The sequence below is a fragment of the Panthera leo genome, chromosome E3 (assembly GCF_018350215.1).
Source record: "Panthera leo isolate Ple1 chromosome E3, P.leo_Ple1_pat1.1, whole genome shotgun sequence".
Taxonomy (NCBI): Eukaryota; Metazoa; Chordata; class Mammalia; order Carnivora; family Felidae; genus Panthera; species Panthera leo.
In genome coordinates, this window is record NC_056694.1 from 18,536,844 (window position 1) to 18,558,488 (window position 21,645).

The 21,645-nt window shown below is 47.0% G+C and overlaps 1 protein-coding gene across 11 annotated transcripts in view; it reads left to right on the forward strand.

The window, feature by feature from the left end:
- Positions 1–4,414: 4,414 nt before the first annotated feature.
- Positions 4,415–21,645, forward strand: part of LOC122209760 — a 35,168-nt gene continuing 17,937 nt past the window's right edge. For 3 of the 11 annotated variants that reach the window (XR_006197732.1, XR_006197731.1, XR_006197733.1), the window contains exons 1-3: positions 6,311–6,393; positions 14,399–14,483; positions 15,439–15,574. Coding sequence is in view for 3 of the 11 variants with exons in the window: in XM_042921923.1 (XP_042777857.1) it covers positions 4,415–4,704; positions 6,115–6,393; positions 6,909–7,098 (759 nt within the window). In the remaining 8 variants the exon portion in view is untranslated. Of the gene's footprint in view, positions 4,705–5,606; positions 6,394–6,724; positions 7,829–9,351; positions 9,530–14,398; positions 14,484–15,438; positions 15,575–16,648; positions 16,938–19,144; positions 19,223–20,448; positions 20,608–21,645 lie in introns of those variants that run through there. The other 8 variants (XR_006197728.1, XR_006197727.1, XR_006197729.1 and 5 more) reach the window with 8 other exon arrangements.

Consider the following 21,645-nt stretch of genomic DNA (forward strand, 5'->3'; position numbering starts at 1 on the left):
AAAGGCTACTACTATCCAGGAGAACATTCAGGCCTCCAGGGAGAGCTTCCATCTTGGCAGAAACCGACACCCAAAGAGACACTCCCTCCCAGAGCCTCACCCGCGTAGTCAAGTCTGCTATGAGGCCCCCAGATTCCTGTCCTCCTGGACTCGTCGACCTCACAACCAAACGCTCAGGTTCCTCACCTCGGTGCACCCCTTCCTCCACACCCTCCACGCCAACGACCATCCGCAGCTACTGGATTCTCTGCGCCACGGATTTCCAAAAAGCTCTTTCTTTCCTTTTAGCAGGACTAGAAAAGACCACACTTCCTGCCTCCTGCTGGGAAGAACACCCAGGTTATCTTGTGGGGGAGGGGGCTCAGCACTCTCCCATTCTAGGCCCCTGAGGCTTGGGTGGGGCTGACTCCATTTCCATGTCCAGACAAAGGCCACTGACCCCATCAGATACCTTCAGAGTCAATCCTGGGGCTCTGGCCACAGTGAAAGGTATTCTTTGTCCCTCTGGGACTTGAACTGAAGATGTTGGAAGCCGGGGGGTGGAGGGGTGGGGTGGGGGGGCGATTCCTGCTTATAGACACAGCTTCCCTAAAGAGTGGAACCCCTGGATCCAGCCCTGGCTGCAACTATATTGCTTTTGGACTCTTTTCCTCACATAGGAGCCAATCAAATTCGCAGCTTGGCTTATAACAATTCCAGTTGGTTTGGTTTTGTGTGTTTTTTTCTTTTTTCATCATTGAGACAGAGAGCGGGGAAGGGGCAGAGACAGAGAAGATCCCAAGCAGGCTCCGCACCATTGGCACAGAGCTTGATCCCAGGAACTGTGAGATCATGACCTGAGCTGAAATCAAGAGCCGGATACTCAGCCAACTGAGCCACCCAGTCGCCCCTCGAGGTGGGTTCACTGACAATCAAAAGAGACCTACCTACGGGGCACCTGGGTGGCTCACTGGGTCAAGTGTCAGACTTCGGCTCCGGTCACGATCTCTCGGTTCGTGGGTTTGAGGCCCGCGTCAGGCTCTGTGCTGACAGCTCGGAGCCAGGAGCCTGCTTCGGATTCTGTGTTTCCCTCTCTCTCTGCCTCTCCCCCGCTCATGTTCTCTCTACCCTTTTCTCTCAAAAGTAAATATTTAAAAAAATTGTTTTTCTCTCATTAAAAAAAAATAGGGATGCACTCAATACAACAGAAGTTTAAAAGAAGTGTTGAAAGATAGAGGGGAAAGGCTCTGGTCATATTTTCTCCTGGTTTTTTTTTTTTTGGTTTTGTGGTGTTGTGTTACCTCTCTCCTTCCAGTAGGAGTAGAGTTTCACTTAGTGTGTCAGCCATCCCTCCATAAGGACTTACCTCATGGTATAGAAGCATTTTTGCTTGCCTATCTCTTCCACAAGTCTGTGGAGCCCCTTCAGGGCAGAAGCCGCGTTTGTATTCACTTGGATTCTTTTCTACTTTCCACAACGGCACATAATTTGGGCTCAATAAGGGTCTCTTGAACGGATGAATCAAGCATCCTAATTCTCTTCTTTGGGATACCCCACTCAAGAGACCACTGCATCGTCCTTGGGCCTGTGATACACAAACCATCCTCCGAAACAGACTCATGCACCCATTGTCCACAAACTGCATCATGAGAACTCAACTTCTTCTAGCCATTACGAATTCTCCCACATGTCCATCCCACAGAACCTCACTGTGGGGTGACTCACGAGGTCCTCATTGTCGGGAAGAGAAGAGAATACTTCCTCCCAAGACACCATTCAGAACTCTATGCATCCGTAACAGACACAACGGGCGAGCCACTCACACACAGAATATCACTCCTGGCTGCGGCGGGGGGGGCGGGGGGGCCAGGGGGGAGGTAACTTCTCTGCTTTCTCGCTTTCCTCTTGACCCAAATACCCCCCAAATCCCAATCCTGATGCCTACGCCAATAACACACAATTACAATTCTAGGCTCTCTCTTGCCTCCATTTTTCCTCCCTAGTCCTTCGTAATTCTTGACGTGGAAAAAATACAAACTTATCCAGGGAATCAACAGGAGTAAAGCCAAAGCTTCCCCAGGAAACAGTTTTGGCTTTGGGAGCAGAAATTGCCACACCCCTAACACCTCTGTAACAGCTGCTGCTTCCACTGGCATCTAGCAAGAAAGATTTTCAAACAGAGTCAAAGGTCTGGGCCAGAATTACAATGCTAGCACGAATCACCATTTACTCTATCCAGCTTTCATTTTCCCATTCTTGGGCTCACACCACCGGAGCGATCTGGTAAGATCTAGATGTGTGCTAGATTGACAAATGTTTATGGAGAATCGACCATATGACAGGAGCCACAGCAGAGCTGGCCAAGGAAACAGAAAGACGGCAAGGACTCTCAAGGCGTTCAGTCTAATGGAGAATACTAACAAGTAAACAGGCCTTGCATTATAGAAAAGCAGGTGCTATGCGGACGTATGTAAGTGGCCAGGAGAGGGACTCCCAATCCACGTTGGAGCATCACAGAAGGTCTTTTAGAGGCAGTGACCTTTGCCTGGACACCTAAAGAATGAGTAGGAGGCAGGTCTAGGGCAGGTGAGGTGAAAGGAGCTTTGGAGACTTCCAGGTAGAGGCTAACAGGGAAGAAGGCTCGGCGGCCTCTGGCAACCGAAAGGAGGCACATATGGCTGTAATTCGGCAGCGTGAAGGGAGAACCTGCTACAGAGGAAGCCGGAGCCAAAGAGACCCTGAGTGGCTTGATAGCTTGACAAGTCTCAGAACTTTGTGCAAGAGAGCAAACACCCCTTTCCTCATGAGATGTACAAACTGGCCAGAACGACAATGTGACACATGTGTCTTGAGAGTCACTAAATACTGATTTCACAATGCATGTTACTGAGAATCCTGGGGGCGGGGGGGGGGGGGGGGGGGGGATCTCCTAAGGAGTGATCTTGTAACTCATTCACAGATGCCTGCTTGAAGCTTTGGGCCCCACGACTATTCCGTCTGCCTTCCCCTTGACACTCGTTATTTCTATCATTTTCCTACAAATGACAGAAAAGTAGGCACTGCTAGGCTGTAGGGACAGGGATCCACTCTGGAAACAGGATAAGTGCACACGGAGATAATAGGGTGGGGGTAGCAACGAAATTGAACAAAACTAAGCAAAACCTTGGGGGGGGGGGGAACGAAAGTGTAAAAGGCAAATATAGAAAGCTCAAGGGAAAGTAAAAGTATTTTCAGACACACACAGAAAAGAAGTGTCCCCACGTGCTCTGGACAAACCAAACGCCCCCTTTTACTCAACTCTTGAAAACAAAGAAGAAAAAGCGATGAAAAAGTCACACTTTCGTACCCCTTCTCGGAATAAACAGTCAGCGGGGACAGGACAGCTCACTGCCCTGAAAGACCTTGAAAGATTTACCCCAGAGAACACAGCACACGATAATCAACCTCCAGAGGCTCTCAAAACCACTACAAACTCCGGTCTCTTCTGTCATTTCACCGTCGATCGTTTCCTGTCAAGCATTAAAGCGATACCAGACAAACCTGGAGAAGGATTTGCTCCCCAATCCAAAGTGAGAAAAGCTGTTTTGAAAGCCCCCCCTCTTTTTGTTTTTCCATTTGCCCAAGGCGTTCCCGCAATTCTTTCCTCCCGGTTCCAAATGTCTACAGGTCAAGAACTTGAGCAGTCCGGTCCACAGGGGCCACGGTTGGGAGACGGCACACCCTCCAAAGTGCCTCCAAGGGAGTCCTGAGTCTCCCTAAGCGGCTCCGATGGGCTCTGATCGCCCCTTACTTATTGACTGCCATCAGCCACTTGGAGGTGGACGTTCGGGCCGGGCGACCCGGAAAGGCTGAGAATGCCGCCCCCCAGAGCACCGCGCCCGCCCGGCCTCGGGCACACCAGTTAGGCGAGTTTTCGCCCAAGGCAAAGCCCCGGGAGAGGGGGGGAGGCCAGGGGAAAGCTTGGGTCCAGACCCCAGAGGACGATGCTCAGCGGGGCCGGGACAATGGGCGGCGGGGACCCGCGCTGGGGCGTCCCTGGAGGCCGGCCCACCCCGCTGTTCCCGGGGACTCGGGCGGCGGCCCTGAGCTGGGCGACAGGCCGCTGCGTGGCGCAGCCCTCCTCCCTGGCCCGCAGCGGACCCGGCGCGGAGCGGGCGGGCGGCCGGGCCGGAGCGCGGGGCCCCGCGGGGCAGCGGGCCCGCCCCGGCCCGGGCCACGACCCCGACCCCCCGGTCCCCGGCCCGCGCGCTCCCGGCCGGCCCGGCACGACTCACTCACCTGCCCACGGTCTGGTTGGCCAGCTGTTTCCTGCGGTTTAACTGCCTCTTCACGGCGGCGGCGCCAGCTGCGGCCCGCGGGTCTCGGGCTGTGCACCTCGGAGGACGGCCTGAGGGGACTACATCGCTTCCGGGCCGAGGCGGCAGCAGCGGCGGCGATGGCGGCTGCTCCGAGGCCGGAGCCCCGCCCTCTCCGCCGGGTCACTTCCAGTGGCGCCACCCGCCGGGGGGCCGCGGTCCAACTGCTTCTTCATGGCGGCGGCAGCGGCGGCCCGCGGGGCTCCGGCCGGGGAGGTCGGGGGACGGCCTGGCGCCGATACATCGCCTGCCGGCGGAGACAGCGTTGGCGGCGGCGGCGGCTCCTCCTCTTCTTCCTCCACCTCCTCCTCCGCCTCCTCCTCCGCCTCCTCCTCCGCCTCCTCCTCCTCCTTCTCCCAGGCCTGAGCAAGTATGCCACAGGGGTCTACATACTTGGGGTGTAGTGAGGGCAGTATCGTGAGCACAGACATGTATCACACACCTGGAAGCACGAGGCTCGAGTGTACTTTATTCACTCGTTCCACAGAAATTATTGAGCGTATCCGTTGTGCCAAAGCCTTCTTTTTTGAATGGTTGGTGGGTATTCAGTTATTGGGAACACGTGATGAATAGGACTGACGTGGTGTCTGAGGGCAGCACCATCCACCTCGTGGGAAAAGTCAGGAAGCAAATAATTCCCTGTGAAATACATAATTACGGTTTTGTGTTGAGTGCTGAGAAATACAGCATGCCATTCGAGTTTGTCATTGAGGCAATAACGTTGAAGCTGAGATCACAAGGCTGAATGCAAAACGGGGATATAGGAGGGTGTTGGGGCAGAGCAGGAGAGTGCGAACTGTTAAAGGAATGGGTAGAATGCCCTTGAAGCTGGGGCCACTAGGGAATGGAGGTGGGGAATGCCAAGGTTTTGGGTTAAGGCTCGCACTTTTTGTAGGTTCTTGGAGACTAAGCATAGTGATTTAAAACATGGACCTTGGGGCCGGGCTCTGTCAAGCTGATCCTAGCTCTGCCACTAAACCATTCTGCATCAAGTTTTTTGATCGGGCTCTGCTGCTGATCTTGTGTCTCTCTCTCTTTCTGCCCCTCTCCTGCTCATGCTGTGTCTCTTTCTCTCAAAAAATAAATAAATGTTAAAAAAAAAATTAAGAAAGAAAGAAAGAAAGAAAAGAAAGAAAGAAAGAAAGAAAGAAAGAAAGAAACCACAGATGCTCACGTCCTACTCTAGACTCACGGAATCAGAATCTGCTGGGATAGGTCCTGGGCTATAAAGACTGGGCGTGTTTGCCATCCAGGTGCATTTCATTGAAGCTTCTTTTGCACTGGCCTTTCCCTCATCTGAAAAAAACATGCAAAAAGATTGTGAGAATCCGTAAGTTAGTGTTTTAAGACATGTTGTAGGTCTCTCTCCTTCAAGTTCTGTGATATCTTCACCGTAATGTGTTAAACCCTTCAATCTTGTCAAAAGATCACGTTATTAAATAGGGATTCCTTGCATGAACCGTGGGCTGTCTGTCGTCTGAGTTTTGAAGTGGGGGGATAACAATGGTAACCCACCTTCGGGATGTAAGGATTCAATGAGATCACAGACACGTGGCAGTTAGCACAGGATCTGGCACAGCGTGAAGCCTTCAATAAATTGTTACTACTGGTTTTGATTTGCCTCCATTCCGAACACTGTTTGGTTGAAGTTACTGAATATGTCATACCTGTGGATCAGGCTGGTTCCCCCCGCCTTAGGTTAAGGCCATAAAAGCCCTAATTTAACACAGGAGCCAGTTAGCTTCCCAGGACTCGTGCGGTTCTGTTACTTCTCTTGCAGGTTGTTCCCTCCTTCCTTTCAGAGCCCTCCCGGGGATAGTAGTGACGTGAACGGTGTCAGACGGCTGTCGGCAGGATTAAATGTGGCGCGCTCCCCACAGTGCCTGGCACACGGCAGGTGTCGAAGACTGGTGGTTATTATCAGCACTGTCCCAGTCGTCATCGTCAGTGCCGTGACCATCAGCATGGGCCTGTGCTCTCAGTCCTGCGGTCCTACAGTGAGAACTCTTCTGAGCGGACATTCTGGCCTTATGCTTAAAAATTCCGTGGGATTCCGCAGGTATTTTCCCAGCACTTACTGTGATCGCTAACTCTCGCCACTACCCATCTCCCCTCTCCTTGTCTTCTCCGTCCTGTGCTGCCCGCCCAAGGCAGTTCCCTCTGTTGTTTACCCCTGACCCCCTCTCCCCAGACCCTCCCTGTGTCCTGGGAAATTCCCACTCCTTAATCGCCAGCCTCGTCTCCTTCCTCAGCCTCTCCTTAGCCATCTCTTCCCTCTCTTTGCTTTGACCCTGGTCCTTCCCCGGGGATATCCTTCTTTGAAGTCCTCTCAGATGGTGCCTCTGTTTTCTCATACCCCAGGGTATGAGATTTCAGGATCGGGGGTGTAAGATTTGTGTCCTTGTTCTTTGACCCCCCCCCCCAACCCCCGTTTCCTTGAGATCCATGGTCCCCAGGCGGAGCATCCTCTCTTCCTCCTCATTACTGTTTTCTCCTGGTTATTCACTTGATTCGTGGACGTCTTGGGTGCCTGGCCCACAGTCCTCCTGTCTGTCTCGACCTTCTTGCCATCAGCCCAGTCGGCTTCACTCTGCGTGTGGAGGACCCAGGCTACGCACAGGGCACTCATTTTCTGGAACGCCTCGTCTGTAGGGATCACCTCTTCTCATCCATGTCTGTCACCATCGCCGCGGTGGCACCCTGTGTTTCCGCCCTGGTGCCGCACCACCTCATGCGTGAGCAGCGCGGCCCCTCTCGACCCTGATCTCTGCTTTCCACCTTGCTTGGTCAGTTATTTCTGCTATGTCCTCAGGGTGTTTTTCCTTAGGACCTGAGGGGTTTTTTTTTTTTTTTTTTTCTGTCCTTTAGATGCCCCTCTAGGCTGGTATCTCTGAGTAGAGCTTAGAGTTTCCCCTGAGATGGCCCCCCGAGAAGGACAATGGTGGGGACAGGCTTGTAGGAGGTGAGGGAGGGAGCCCTGTGGATGTCTCTGGAAACGGTGTCCCAGGCAGAGAGCAGGGAGGGTAGGAAGGCCCATGGAGGGAGCAGGCCTGACTTGTTCCAGGAAGGACCAGGCCAGCATGAGGGAGAAGGAGGTGGGCTGAAGGGGGTCTCAGGGACTTGTGGTGGTGTCCAATGGAGAATTTTGAACCGAAGAACGAGGTGACCTGACTTAGGTTTTAATGGGATCACTCTGGCTTCTCTGTTGAGAGCAGCCTGTAGGGAGCAAGGACGGAAGCAGGGAGATCAGTTAATAGGCTGATGGAATTTTCCAAGACAGAGGCGCTGATGTCTTGGGTCAGGATGGTAGCACCGGAAGGGCTGAGAATCGACCAGATTCTGGGTACATTTTGAAGGAGGAGGTGATGGGATGTGTTGACAGATTGGATGTGGGTGAGGCCAGTGAGTGAAAGAAGAAGCCAAGCCCTCTGGCTCATCTCAGATGCGGCTCCCACCAGGAGGCCCCTGACACCTGCAGACCAGGCCCAGCCCCTTCCGTGTTCTCTGTGCGTGTCCTTGGCGGCGGTCAGTCCAGCTGCGGCGTAGGCAGGCGTAGTGTTGAACGTTTGTCTCCCCCCGCGAGAAGAAAGGTGTGGGGAATGACCGTGTCTGCCTTAGCCACGTGCCTGCTAGACCCATTTCTCAGGCGGCCAAGTGACGAGGAACTGAACGCCGAAGCTCAGGGTTGCACTTCCTGATGAGGTCTCCACATTCTGTTGTTCTGTTTCCCTGGATTTGAGTGGTCTGTCTGTTTTAGAAACCAGGCCAGGGGCTGTAAGACTGAAATCCTGTTGTAAAAATTACAGAAGTCAATCTGATTTCTACCGAATCCAAAAATGTCCCCCTTGAGGTGCAGGTGGGTCACAGGATCACCTCCCTGGAGAGGCGGCACTTTCCCAAGGGCCTAGGCCTTTCCAGCACACGGATTGCATCTTTGCAGCCGTGCCCAGAGAGCAGGGCTTGAGATCGTGATCTGAATATTTGAAGGTGGGCGCTGCTGCTTTCCATCCTCAGAGAAGATGTGTCACTTTAGAATTAGAATATTCTGGTGAGGATAAATTAGCTGCCCAACTTGCCCATCACGAAGGTCCCGTAAATCGTGGATTTTCTGCAACCCTCCTCATGTTTTCAAAAAAGCAACAAGCTAAATTTTGGAAAATATCTATGAAAAACAATGGTTTCAAATCTAGAATACTAATTTTTTTAATGATTATGTTTTTAAGATTTTTTAATTTTTTAAACATTACTATTATTGATGTTTTGTTTATTTATTTTTGAGGGGGAAGGTGGAGGAGCAGAGAGAGAGAGGGTGAGAGAGGCTCCATGCCATCTACGTGAAGCCCAGTGTGGGGCTCGGTCCCACAAACCATGAGATCGTGACCTGAGCCAAAATCAAGAGCCAGGCGCTTAACCAACGGAGCCACTCATGTGCCCCTAAGATTTTTTTTTAATTGTTTTTGTTATTTTTTTAATGCTTATTTATTTTGAGAGAGAGCGCACGCGGGGTTGAGGAGGGTGGCAGAGAGAGAGGGGGAAGGAAAGAATCCCAAGCAGGCTCCACTCTGTCATTGCAGAGCCTGATGTGGAGCTTGATCTTACAAAATGTGAGATCATGAGCTGAGCTGATACCAAGAGTCGGATGCTTAACTGACTGAGCCACCCAGATTCCCCCCCCACCCCCAAGATTTTGTTTTTAAGTAGTCTCTACACCCAACGTGGAGCTCAAACTCACAACCCTGAGATCAAGCATCACATACTCTTTGAGCCAGCCAGGTGCCCCTTAATGGTTAATTTGTTAAAGGGCCAAAGTGAATACTCTTCCCCAACTCATTAGTCTAATTTGAATATACTGTACATACAAGTTTTTGTCTCCATTTTTTTTGTTGTTGTAATGGCTGAACAGTATTCCACAATATGGTTTTAGTTTATGTGACTGTTCTTCTGTTCATTATTTGGGTAGCTATGATTTTGCTATTAAAGCAGGGCTGCGATAAACATCTTTGCATGTGCGTTTCAGTTTTCCAGTGAGATGGATTTCAGGGGAGAAGCCTTTGCAAAGTGGTCCTCGAAAGAGTTGTGTCCGTTTCTGTTCTCATGGTAAAAGAGATGCTAAACACAGAATATTCTCAGTCTCTTAAATTGTTTGTCAGCTGGCAGGTGGATAATACCTCTTAAAATTTTTTATTTTATTTAAAAAACTTTTATTATACTCACTAGTAAGACTGAGTATTTTTATTAAAAAAATTTTTATGTTTATTTTTGAGAGAGAGAGAGAGAGAGCAAGCGGGGAAGGGGCAGAGAGAGGGAGAGAGAGGATCCGAAGCAGGCCCTGTGCTATTAGCACAGAGCGTGACGCGGGGCTCGAACTCACAAACTGTGAGATCATGACCTGAGCCGAAGCCAGACGTTCAACCGCCCGAGCCACCCTGGCGTCCTAAGACTGAGCATTTTTAGGGGCGCCTGGGTGGCTCAGTCGGTTAAGAGGCCGACTTCGGCTCAGGTCATGATCTCGCGGTCCGTGAGTTCGAGCCCCGCATCGGGCTCTGTGCTGACAGCTCAGAGCCTGGAGCCTGTTTCAGATTCTGTGTCTCCCTCTCTCTGACCCTCCCCCACTCATGCTCTGTCTCTGTCTGTCTCAAAAATAAATAAACGTTAAAAAAAAAATTTTTTTATATAAAAAAAAAAAAGACTGACCATTTTTAGTTCTTCACTATCTCTGATATTTTTTTACATGACGCCTTTCTCCTTATCATTTTCCTAACTGGGTTTTTGGGGTTTTGTTTCATTTATGTTTTTATTGGTCTGTAAGAACTTGTCATATATATGGTAGTAGTCCTTTGCCTACGTATGTGTTCCATTATTTTCTCTCAAACTGTTGCTTGTCTTTACGTTTAGCTTGTACCATACATTTCATGATGCAGAAATTCTGAATCTTTATGGTGCCAAATCTGACAGTCTAACTTTATGGCTTGGGGCTTTTGGGTAACGTTTTATGAGACCATTTTCAATCACTGCCTTTTCTTTCAGCCCTTTTACGGTTTTGGCTTCTATTGCTTAGAGCATTCATCTATCTTTATAATTTTGTATGTTATAAGTTAGCGGTTTTTGTTCCTACACTGTCCGTTGATGGTCTGTATCCTCCATTGATTTGAAATATCACTTCCATACTAAATTCTTACGTATACTTTAGCACAGCAATGCGTAGATCATCCTTGACTTCCAGTCGGAATTGCTTTTTTCATTTCGATGCCTAAACATTTTGACTTGCGAAGTGTTAGTCGTGACTTGCCAAGAGCTCCTCTAGCTTGGGGTAAAACAGGGTTGTATCAGGGACTAGCACAATCTCCTTAGTTCATCTGAGCAGCTGTACTCCAGGAAGAAAGAAAAGAAAGCGATACTAACCAAAGCATGTGTTTGAGTCTGTGAAAGCAATAGGTTTTCAGGGAGTCCCACCCTGTAGACTTCTACATACTTCTCATTGGCCAGAATTGGGCAGGTGACCTCACCCCTAGCTGCAAGAAAGTGTGGGAGGGGAGAATTTCTCAGGGGGCAGATTGATACCTCAAACAAAATGGGGGTAAGGAGGAAGGGGTAAGTGGATATTGAATGGGGAATATCCCCCATCAGAGGGTCAGCTATATCGCTCATCTTTCTTGTTCTTCAGAATTTCCCCAGGTATTCTTAAGAGACAGAGGGAGAGGGGAAGGAAGAAAATGGAGGTGGGAGAGCAGGGGTGAGAGGGTCATGATTTATAAAATAAAATGCTCAGGTCTTTAGTGTTCAGTTTCATGAGTCTTAACAAGTGTATATGGTTGACTCTTGAACAACATGGGTTTGAACTGCACTTATATGTGGCTTCTTCGATAAATGCAGTACAGTACTCTAAACGTATTTTCTTTATGATTTTCTTAATATTTTCTTTTTTTAGTGCTTATTGATTTTTGAGAGAGAGAGAGAGAGAGAGCACGTGCACGAGGAAGGGAGAGGCAGATGAGGGAGAAAGAGGATCCAAAGTGGGTTCCGCACTGACCGCAGAATGCCCAATGCAGGGCTCGTATCCATGAACTATGAGATCGTGACCTGAGCTAAAGTCAGACACTTAACCAACTGAGCCACCCAGGTGCCCCTCTTCATATTTTCTTTAGCCTACTTTATTGAAAGAATACAATATATAATAAATCTAACGTACAAAATACATGTTAATCAACTGTTAAGACTTCTGGTCAACAGTAGTCAATTTGTAGTTACGTTTTTGGGGAATCGAAAGTTATACTCAAAGTTTTGATTGCACAGGAGGTTGACACCCCAACCCCTGTGTTGTTCAAGAGTCAACGTACACGGTATATCTGTGTACCACCGCCCAAAACAAGATATAAAATATATCTGAAACTCTAGAAACTTCCCTTGTTATATGTTTCTAATTAGTCTCCTTACCCTCACCAGTCATTTTCTGGTTTCGAAATCTGTGGTAGATTAGATCTCCCTGTTTTCGAATGTCATAGAAATGGAGTCATACAGTATGTATTATTTTGTCTTCTTTCACTCAACTGTGTTCCTTGAGATTCATCCATGTTGTTTGCGTTATCAAAGATAAAGCCAGGGGTGCCTGGGTGGCTTGGTCACTTGACCATCTGTCTCTTGATTCCGGCTCAGGGCATGATCTCACGGTTTGTGGGATTGAGCCCCATGTCTGGCTCTGCATTGACAGTGCAGAGCCTGCTTAGGATTCTCTCTCTCTCTCTCTCTCTCTCTCTCTCCTCCCCCCCACCCCCTGCTCCTTCTCTGCGTGTGCATCCATGCACACACACAGTCTCTCAAAATAAATAAACATTAAAAAAATTTTTTTAAAGATAAAGCTAGATACTAGTTCACGTGATGAGGACAGAGTTTAATCAGTAATTAACTATTCCAATAAGGAAAAGAGTCCAGAGTGAATGAAACTCAACTTCAGTTTGTACAGAGGAGATTTTAAAGAGAGAATGAGGGAGGAAAGTTGGGGGTGAATGAAATCAGAAGTAAAAAATTACAAAAGCCAGGAAAGGTATTGGTTCATGTGAAACCACCTGGATTTGCTCACTGGGAGACAGGGACCTGATCTTTCAGTGTTGGCTAGAAGAAACAATGGGTGCTTTTGGCAGCCTTGAGTTTTCTCGGGCAGGCACTAAGGGGTACCGGAATCATCCTAGGGGTGGAGCCTTGAGCTGTTAAAGTCTACATTAGTGTTTGTTCGAGTCTCTATACAGTAAGTCAAGGTTGAAGCCTAGTGGAGAAGAGGGCTCGAGGAACCTGGCTAGAGTTTGGTCAAGGAAAGAGTCTTTGTCAGTGTAGTTTGTTCCTATACATGTATGAATACACCATGATTTGTTCGTGTGTTCTCCAATGATAGGACATTTGAGTTGTATCGAAGTTTTTGGTCATTGTGAATAGGCTACAAGGGACATTCTCATACAGGTCTTCAATTTCTCTCAAATAAATGTCTAGGAATAGAATTGCTTAGTCACAGGTTGGGTATATATTTAACTGCTAGACTAATTTCCAAAGTGGTTTATCGCTTTACACTTCCCACCAGCAATATATTGAAACTCCAGTTGCTCAACATCCTTGTTAACATTCTGTATTGTCAGTGAGGGTGAAAGAGCATCTCAGTATGGTTTTAAATTGCATTTCCCTGGTGACTAGTGATCTTAGGCATCTTTTTGTGTGCTTATTGGACATTCCTACATCTTTCGTGAACTGTCTGTTCAAGTCTTTTGCCCATTTTTGTTGTTAATGGTTTTTGGTTTTGACTCATTGGAGTTTATTCTATATTCTGGATAGGAATTCTTTGTCAGATAGATATATTGTATGTATACATACATGGGTAGGAAAATTAAAATTGAAAATATTGACAATAGCATCCAAAAACCTAAAGTGGGTAGGAATAAATATAATGAAAGACGCAAAACAACTTTACACAGAAAACCGTAAAACATTGTTGAGAGGAATTCAAGGAGACTGAAATAAATGGGAGATACGCTTTGTTCATGCATTGGAAGATTTGATGTTTTGAGATTCCTGTTCTCCCTGACTTGATCCGTGGAATCAGTGCAATCACCGTCAAAATCCTAGCCATCTTTTTTTTTTAGAAGAAATTAACAGATTGTTTCGAAAATGTATATGGAAACGTGAAGGGTCTTGAATAGCCAAAAAAGTCTTCAAACGAAGAGCAGAGTTGAAGCACTTAAACTGCTTAATACTGCTTAATTTGAAGACTTGCAGTAAAGCCACAGCAATCAAAGTCTTTGGCATAAAGATAGATCAGTGACACAGAATAAAGAGTCCAAGAAATAGACCAAACACAAGTACTGTTGGTTGATCTTCACCTAGATTGTCAAGCCAATTCAGTGGGCGAAAGGGACGTCTTTTTAATGAATAATTCTGGGTAAAGTGGAAATTCAAGTGGAAACAAAATGGACCGTAGCCCCTACCTCGTTCTGTACACATGAATTTGGGATGGATCATAAACTGAAATATAACAGCTAGAACCATAAATCTTTTAGATGAAACCATGAGAGCATATGTTGACAACCTTGAGGTAGGCAAATGTTTTGGATACAGAACAAAAAAAAAAGCACTAATTACAAAGGAAAAATGGATGCACTGAGAAAATGAACAGGCAAGACAGACTGGGAGAAAATATTCAGACTACATGTGTTTAAATGTTTTATTTTTTCCAAAAGAACTTTCGCATTATTCAGGCCCATGACATCCTGTTACTATATTCTGTATTAACTGGGTTTTTTGTTTGCTTAAGTCAGATAGGAGACATTGTACCATGGGAACTTTCTGATTGACTTCTCCTACTTAACTCACCCTCTTGTGAATGTTGGTTCCTTTTTCATAAATGCCTTGCCCACTAGTCAATGAGTACTTACAGTGGAGGCAGTAGATTTTAGGACATATTAACCCTTGTAAAGTAATTGGGTGTTAGCTGAAGCCAAAAGGCAATACCAGTAGCCTCTGTTGGGAAGAAACGATAGCGTGTGAGTTCATTGAGGCTCAGTTTTGTTTTGTTTTTTTTTTAGGTGATTCAACACTTAAGGCCTTGCGGATCTACTTAAGAAAGCAACAGAGCTCACAAGAAAGGAAACAAACTGGAAGTCTGTTTAGGTACAAAGTCTGTTGCCCTTAAGACTTTGCTTCCTGCCTTCCATGTATAACCAAGAATAAAACTACCAAGAAATAGAAACAAAAAAAAATGAGACTAAAAAAAAGAACAATAAAATTAACAATAAGAGGTAGAGCAGTATCTTAGGCTAGTATGCAGTAGGTAGTTCCGATTTCAAACTTAAAAATTGATGCTAAGAGTATCGGATTGATTTTTGCAATTGCATTTAAGTACATTGTATGTATGTGTATGTGTGCATACGTTACATATATATGTTTAATGTACATATATATGTGTGTGTGTGTGTACATATATACACACACACGACCATGTAAACACACACATATACACACAGACACAGATATCATTTAAGCAACTGAAGTGTCGGGGGAGGGATCCAAATCCAGGTGGGTAAATAGGTGGAAAAGCAATAGAATGAAATTTTCTTTTTTTTTTTTAATTGTTTTAATGTTTATTTATTTTTGAGACAAAGACAGAGCATGAACAGGGGAGGGTCAGAGAGAGAAGGAGGCACAGAATCTGAAACAGGCTCCAGGCTCTGAGCTGTCAGCACAGAGCCCGACGTGGGGCTTGAACTCACGGACCGTGAGATCATGACCTGAGCCGAAGTCGGCCACTTAACCGACTGAGCCACCCAGGCACCCCTAGAATGAAATTTTCTACAGGGTTCTGCAGCTTGAGGGACGGACCTTCACCTCAGTGTGTAAAGCAGTGCCTTCCACGGGGGGTCATTATGAGGGTTGTAGGCGTTCCGTTCCTATCGGTCAAGCATTTGCAATGATGCCTGGCATTGTAGTCAGCTCTCAGGAGGGTTGATAGAAGTAAAATGAACCTGGCCTTGATCCTCACTGGCTGGGAGAGCGCGGAGGGCCCCTGCCCTTTCCTTCAGGTGAAGAAATCCCTGGCGGTGAGCATGTCACCCCTTTCCTGTTGCAGGTGGTACTCATGCCTATAGGGCAGAGTCAGCAAATGCTCTCGAGTGAGTAGGCGGTCGGCCCAGATCAGTGTTTCCCACGGAAGGAATGGAAGGAATGTGAAATGACTTTAGGTGGCACACATGAAATTTTAATAGGTAGGTATTTATTATAGCGTGTGTTAGAAGAAAATCCCAGGTAGCACGTCAGATCCGAGTACTAAAAAAAAGCGAGTTGATTTAAAGAAATGTTACACTGAACAGGTGGTACGTGAATGTCATGAAAATTTCAAAAGCAAGAGGGATTGACCGAAGACTGCGAAATAGGTCTTCCCAAATCTGAGATTTTTGATTCTTTGGGTTTTAAACAAAGTCAGGATACATAAAGAGAGGGGATATTTTCTGGGTTTGGGCAACAGAGGACTGTGGTGGGGATAGACAGACAGCAGCAGTAGGTGCACAGCGTCAGTGTAGAGGCGACCACTGTTCACCTTTTGGTGCCTACTCTGGGAAGTCTTGATATGTATACTGTACATGTATGTATATTCACGTGTACGTGAATGTACGCATTCATCTAACAGAATTGGGAACATTCTGTACGTAGAATTTTGTAGCTTGCTTTGTTCACCTGATACCGTAACCCCAGGTTCAGTGTTCTTACCGAAACCTTTTTGTGTTCATTCTTGACTATTTCCTTAGGGTAAAATCCTAGAAGTGGGATTGTTTGGGCATCGCGTAAATATAACTCTTCAGCTTTGAGTACCAGCAGCCGAAGTGCCTCGTGGCATGGCAGTGACAGTTTACAGTTCTGGCGGCTCAGCTGCCCTCTTTCTCATCCTCACCAAAGCCAGGTTCTATTAAACGCTTTTGTTGCTGATTTGATAGCAGATTTACTGCTTGCTGTTTCTGCTTTCATTTTGCATTTTTTGGTTTCTTTATTTTGTATATCCAGTGATCACTTGGCTCTTTGGTGATCTGCCCATTTTTGGCCTTTCTTCGGGGATATTAGGATTTTTTTCCTTACTGATTCGTAAGTTCTTTATGTTTTCAGGATGTTACTATGTGATGTCACAGGTACTTTTCATCGCTTAATATTTGCCTTTTGCTTTGCTTATGATATCTAAGCTCACTGTTGCTCACGTGGTGAAGGCAACACTGTATTTGATCCATGCCGTGACACACGTTCTTACGTCTTTGCCATCAGCTGTGATTTATTCTCGATGTGTCCCGCAGTCACTGCCAAGTCGCGTTAGAGTTGTCATCACCTGTGCGAGTGGATGTGGTCATTGTTGCTTGCGGCAGGGCCGGATGACTACACCGTCAGCTCTTGGGTGCTTCTGCCCACGTGCCTTTTAAGGGCCATTTGCAGAAGGAGCACAAATCCTGATGCTGTTGGAGAACCATCCATGGATACCTCCTGATGAGATCAAGCAAGGCTCAGTAACAAAACCTGCACCTGGAGGGTCGGCAGCGTGGAAGGAAATCTTGGAGAGGATGATGGTGATCTTTTGGGGATGCAGCCTTGCCAATGCCCTTGGCGGCCCGAAGGTCAATATTGTGTGGAAACTCACAGATACCCCAAAAGGGAAGACTTAACCCTCTTACTACATTCATCCATTTCCTTTCAATCCGCTCAAATAAGCATAAAAGGGCTTTTGCAGGAGCGTCTGGTGGCTCAGTCAACAGAGCATGCAACTCTGGATGTGGTTGTGAGCTCAGGCCCACGTTGCACACAGAACCTACTTGAAAACTAATTAAACAAACAAACGGGCTTTTTCCAACAAGCACATAATTAAAATTGTAAGCAATAAGAAAAACATTAACTAACTGGCAGTGTTTCTTCTTTCTTTTTTCAGTCTTATAATTGATAATGTCTTAGATGAAATATGGCATATAGTTCATGGAGAAAAAGTTTAAAACATAGAGATAAATTAAAACACACACACACACACACACACACACACACACACACACCAGAAATAGCCAGTACCCTAGTACTTGTCTGTAGATACGCACATACGCACATACATGTGTTCACGGGCACATTGGCTACATCGGTTTTTGGCCTAACATTTTTCCCTTCACGGTGTCTTGAACGTCTTGGCATGGCTGATCCTTCTAGTTCATATCTGAGATGACCGGTTAGTGTTTCCTTGTGTGGATCCACCATGTTCAGCTGGGCTCCCAGGGGTGACAGAATTCTAAGCTCTGAAACGGGTTGCCCATCTCCCTTTGGAACTTCCCATCAGCAGTGCCCGCTAGTTCTTTGACCCGTACTCTTCTTAGCAGTGCTCTGTAAATCTTCTCGTGTTAGCCACTCTGAAGGGCAGATCAGTGACATCCTTTTCCTCCCAGAACCCACTGGCAGTCTTCTAGATCTGGAGACCAGAAGGAGACGCATGTTGGAGACATTAGAAAGTGGGAGTCGTAAGGACTCGTGACCGGATACGTTTGTGTTCTGTCCCCACCTGTTACGTTTGTGCACCTCGCCGTGGTTTGGGGCCGCTGCACGTGGCTGCAGAGGTCTCTCCCTGGCTCCCACCACCCGCCTCTCTAGTTTCTCCTGTTTCCCCGCTGTTCTCCAGCCTCCCTACCGACTTTCTGTTCCTGGAACATTCCAAGGCGGTTCCTGTCCAGAGCATTTCCGTCTGCTCTTCCTCCTGTCTAGAACGCCTTTTGCACAGCTCTCTCCAGTTCTGTAAGGACCCAACTCAGCCCATTCCCTTTTCAGAGAGGCTTTCCCTCTCACATTCTCTAACGTAGGTCCGTCCGTCCTCCATGCTGTTGTCCTTCATCTGTCACAAGCCCTTCCTTATCTTTGTGTCTGGTTCACTACTGTGTCCCCAATGGCTGGCACTTAGCAGACACTCACCAAAGATGGCTGGATGGAATCAATAGTATTAACTTGACGGAGGATACGGTTGAGAGGAGGGGAAACGGCTCCTTGTCATCCAGAGGAGGGCGGTAGTAAGTCCAACGCAGAGCTTGTGGAGGGGGGCAACTCGATCAGCTTTTCAGCAGGTAGGGCTGCTGGGCATTGGAGTGAGTGCCTTCTTTGTGGTGCGTAGTCAGGCAGTGGCTTGGTGTTGTTGAAGGATTCTGGCATCTGATGTCAGGGTTGACCAGGTCAGTTCCTCCAACCCTTACGTCCATGTTTGATGTTCGCATCACTCGTCTGTGGTTCTTGGACTGCAGACACGGCCTTTACCACTAGATGGCACCAGGTGATTCCTTTGAGGCCGGTGCTCCTCAAATCCGCCAACAGGGAGAACACCATCTTCTCTCTTTTTTTACTTATGGAAGTATAGTTGACATACAATGTTACATTAATTTCAGGCGTGCAACATAGTGATTTGACAAATCTACATATTACTCAGCCCTCACCACCGTTAGGTGTCGTCACATCTGTCACCGTACTGTTTTAACAGTATTATTGACTGGATTCCCTATATTCCACTTTTCATCTTTGTGCGTTACTTATATGACTGGAAGTTTGTACCTCTTAAGCCCTCTTTGCCTATTTTGTCCATCCCCCCGCCCCCTCTGGCAACCACCACCTTGTTCTCTGTGTTTAAGAGTCTATTTTGTGTGTTCGGAGAACAGACTTTTCATTGCATTTTACCCCAAACACCCACTTCAACCAAAGCTTCAGAAAACCGTCTTAACTCTTACAGTGTGGAATACATACTGATATTGTCTATTTCACTCTATTCGACTGCATTTTCACAGATGGAGACTTGCAAACTACTACACTGATTTTATTATACGGATGGGTCACAATTCATCGTTTGAAAAGCACCGTTTTAGACAGCTGAGCCTGTTCACCCTTGTAAAACTTGGAAAGTCGGGGCCCGTAGCAAATCGTGTCCCTTAATGAGTACTTTGTGCATTTCCGTGCTGACTTGCTGCCTCGAGAAGCCAAAAGTATGTGCTTCCTTGTGTGTGTGTGTGTGTGCGCGCGCGCAGATGTGTGAACGTGGACATGAGAGAGACTGGGGGGGATAGGTTTGTACAGGATTAGCACCGACCACAGTCAAGGCAGCGGTAAGCCTTGTCAGTGGACGTAAAGAGAAGATCTCATATCTGCCTCTGGGAGCTCAGACTCTAGCTGGGTAACAGTCACGCACCCCTTCCCCTCTCAGCTTGGTCATCAAGAAACACGGAAATGAGCTCATACACTCAGGATATCACTTAGGATGCTTCAGGGTGTAGCAGGTAACAGAAGCCTGACTCCGTTCGGTTTAAGCGATAAAGGCATTTAGAAACTCTCAAAATGTCTGTTGAGAGGTAGAGCGGGGTGCAGGCCCACAGTGGCTCGGCCTTAAGGATCCAGGTTTCTTCCATTACATGTCCTTGTCCGAAGGCTGGTTCCACTCATGGTTGCCAGAAGACCTTAAGTGGTCATTGGGGTTTCAGATCCCTGGCTTAGAACACTAGAACTTTGATTCCCTGTCGTGTGGCCTGGGGAGAGGTTAGGTTACTGTAGCATTTTCCAGGTTGTAGTGCATGCCAGAGAGTATAAACTACAATGGCATTTTCTAGGTTGTAGCTGTTCTGTTTATTTGTTCCTGGTTTTTCCTTTTACTCCTTAAGGGACGTGAAATGACAGAGCTGGGGGAAATGCTTAGGGAGTCATTATCGAGTTTTACAAAACAATTCTAGATCTTTCCTGTGGACCCAGAACTTCTGGTTGAGTAGGGTTGTCTGAATAGTTCTGGCCAGTGAGTTTGCCGAGTGAATAAACGGTTGCACGTCTTCTGGGTGAGGTATGAGGTGAGGTGATATGCTCTCCAGGGTCCTGGGAAAGGAATTAGCAGTCAGAATAAAGAGAGGTGACACATGGCCGCCGTGGGAAGGGTGAGAGGAGTGTAAGTGAGCACTGGGCGGATGGCTGAGTCTGTTTACATTTGTAACGGAGTGATAAATGGGAGTGTGTTGGCCTTGTGAAGTAGATGGTTTTCCTCCTTGACCTGGTTCCTGAGAACCTGAATCTACTGACGTCTACTCACCTGCCTCCTTTTTATCCCTTCCAGGTTTGCAGTAAACATTGGCTACTCGCATGACCCTTACACCCAGCATTTTGTAAGACTGTCTAAGGAGAGGAAGGCCCCCGAAATTAACAGGGGCAAGTGACCCCCTCCCTTCTCACTATTCCCTCATCAGCTGAGAGGCCTGGGGTTTTAGGGATTCATTCTTTTTTTTTTTTTTTTTAAACAATACAAATTTATTATCTTACAGTTCTGAAGGTCAGAAGTCAAATATGGGTCTTACTAGGCTAACATCAAAGTGTCATCAGGGCCGTTTCTTTTGGAGACCATAGGGGAGAGTCTATTTCCTTTTCTTGTCTACCTTCTGGAAACCACCTACATTCCATGGAAGATGGCCCCTTCTCCATTTCAAAGCCGGCAGTAGAACATAGGGATTCATTCTTAACATGAGAGTTGCAGTGTTCCTTCTCTCTGGTAGTATATGAAAAGTGCTTATTTCCCAACATCCTCACCAACACAGTGTATTATGAAACTTTTCATCTGTTTTAATCTGATCCATGAAAAATGGTATCTTACAGTAATTTTATTTTAGATTCCTCTTATTTTTGGGTGAAGTTGAAGATCATTAGGATTATTTTTTTAATATATTTTTTAAATGTTTATTTTGAGAGCAGGCGAGCGAGCAAGAGTTCACTTGCTTGCAAGCAGGGAGGGGCAGAGGGAGAGAGGGAGAGAGAATGAGAGAATGAGAGAGAGAATCCCAAGCAGGCTCCATGCTGTCAGCACAGAGCCCGATGTGGGGCTCAAACCCTTGAACCGTGAGATCATGACCTGAGCTGAGATCAGGAGTCGGACACTTGCTTAGCCAACTGAGCCACCCAGGTGCCCCAAGATCATTTTATATGTTTAAGAGCCATTTATATATCTTTTACTATGAACTGTCTGTTCATGGAAGGAATGACTTTTTTTGGCCTTGTTAAAGTGATAGTAACACTGTTAGGCTGTACAAGTGATTTCTATCAAGGCAGTGAAAGGATTTGAGACAGGAGGGTGACTTAGTCTCAGCCAGATTGAGAAATTGGCCAAATGACCCTAGTTCTTGTGGGTGCAGGGCATCTTGGCCCTAAAGATGGATCCTATGGGTAGTTTCAATGAGAAATGCGAAGAAATTTTAAAGTGGTGCTTCCTGAGAATAAGGACATGGTACTTACTTTGAGCTGAGGGTGAAACTAGGCATCAGTA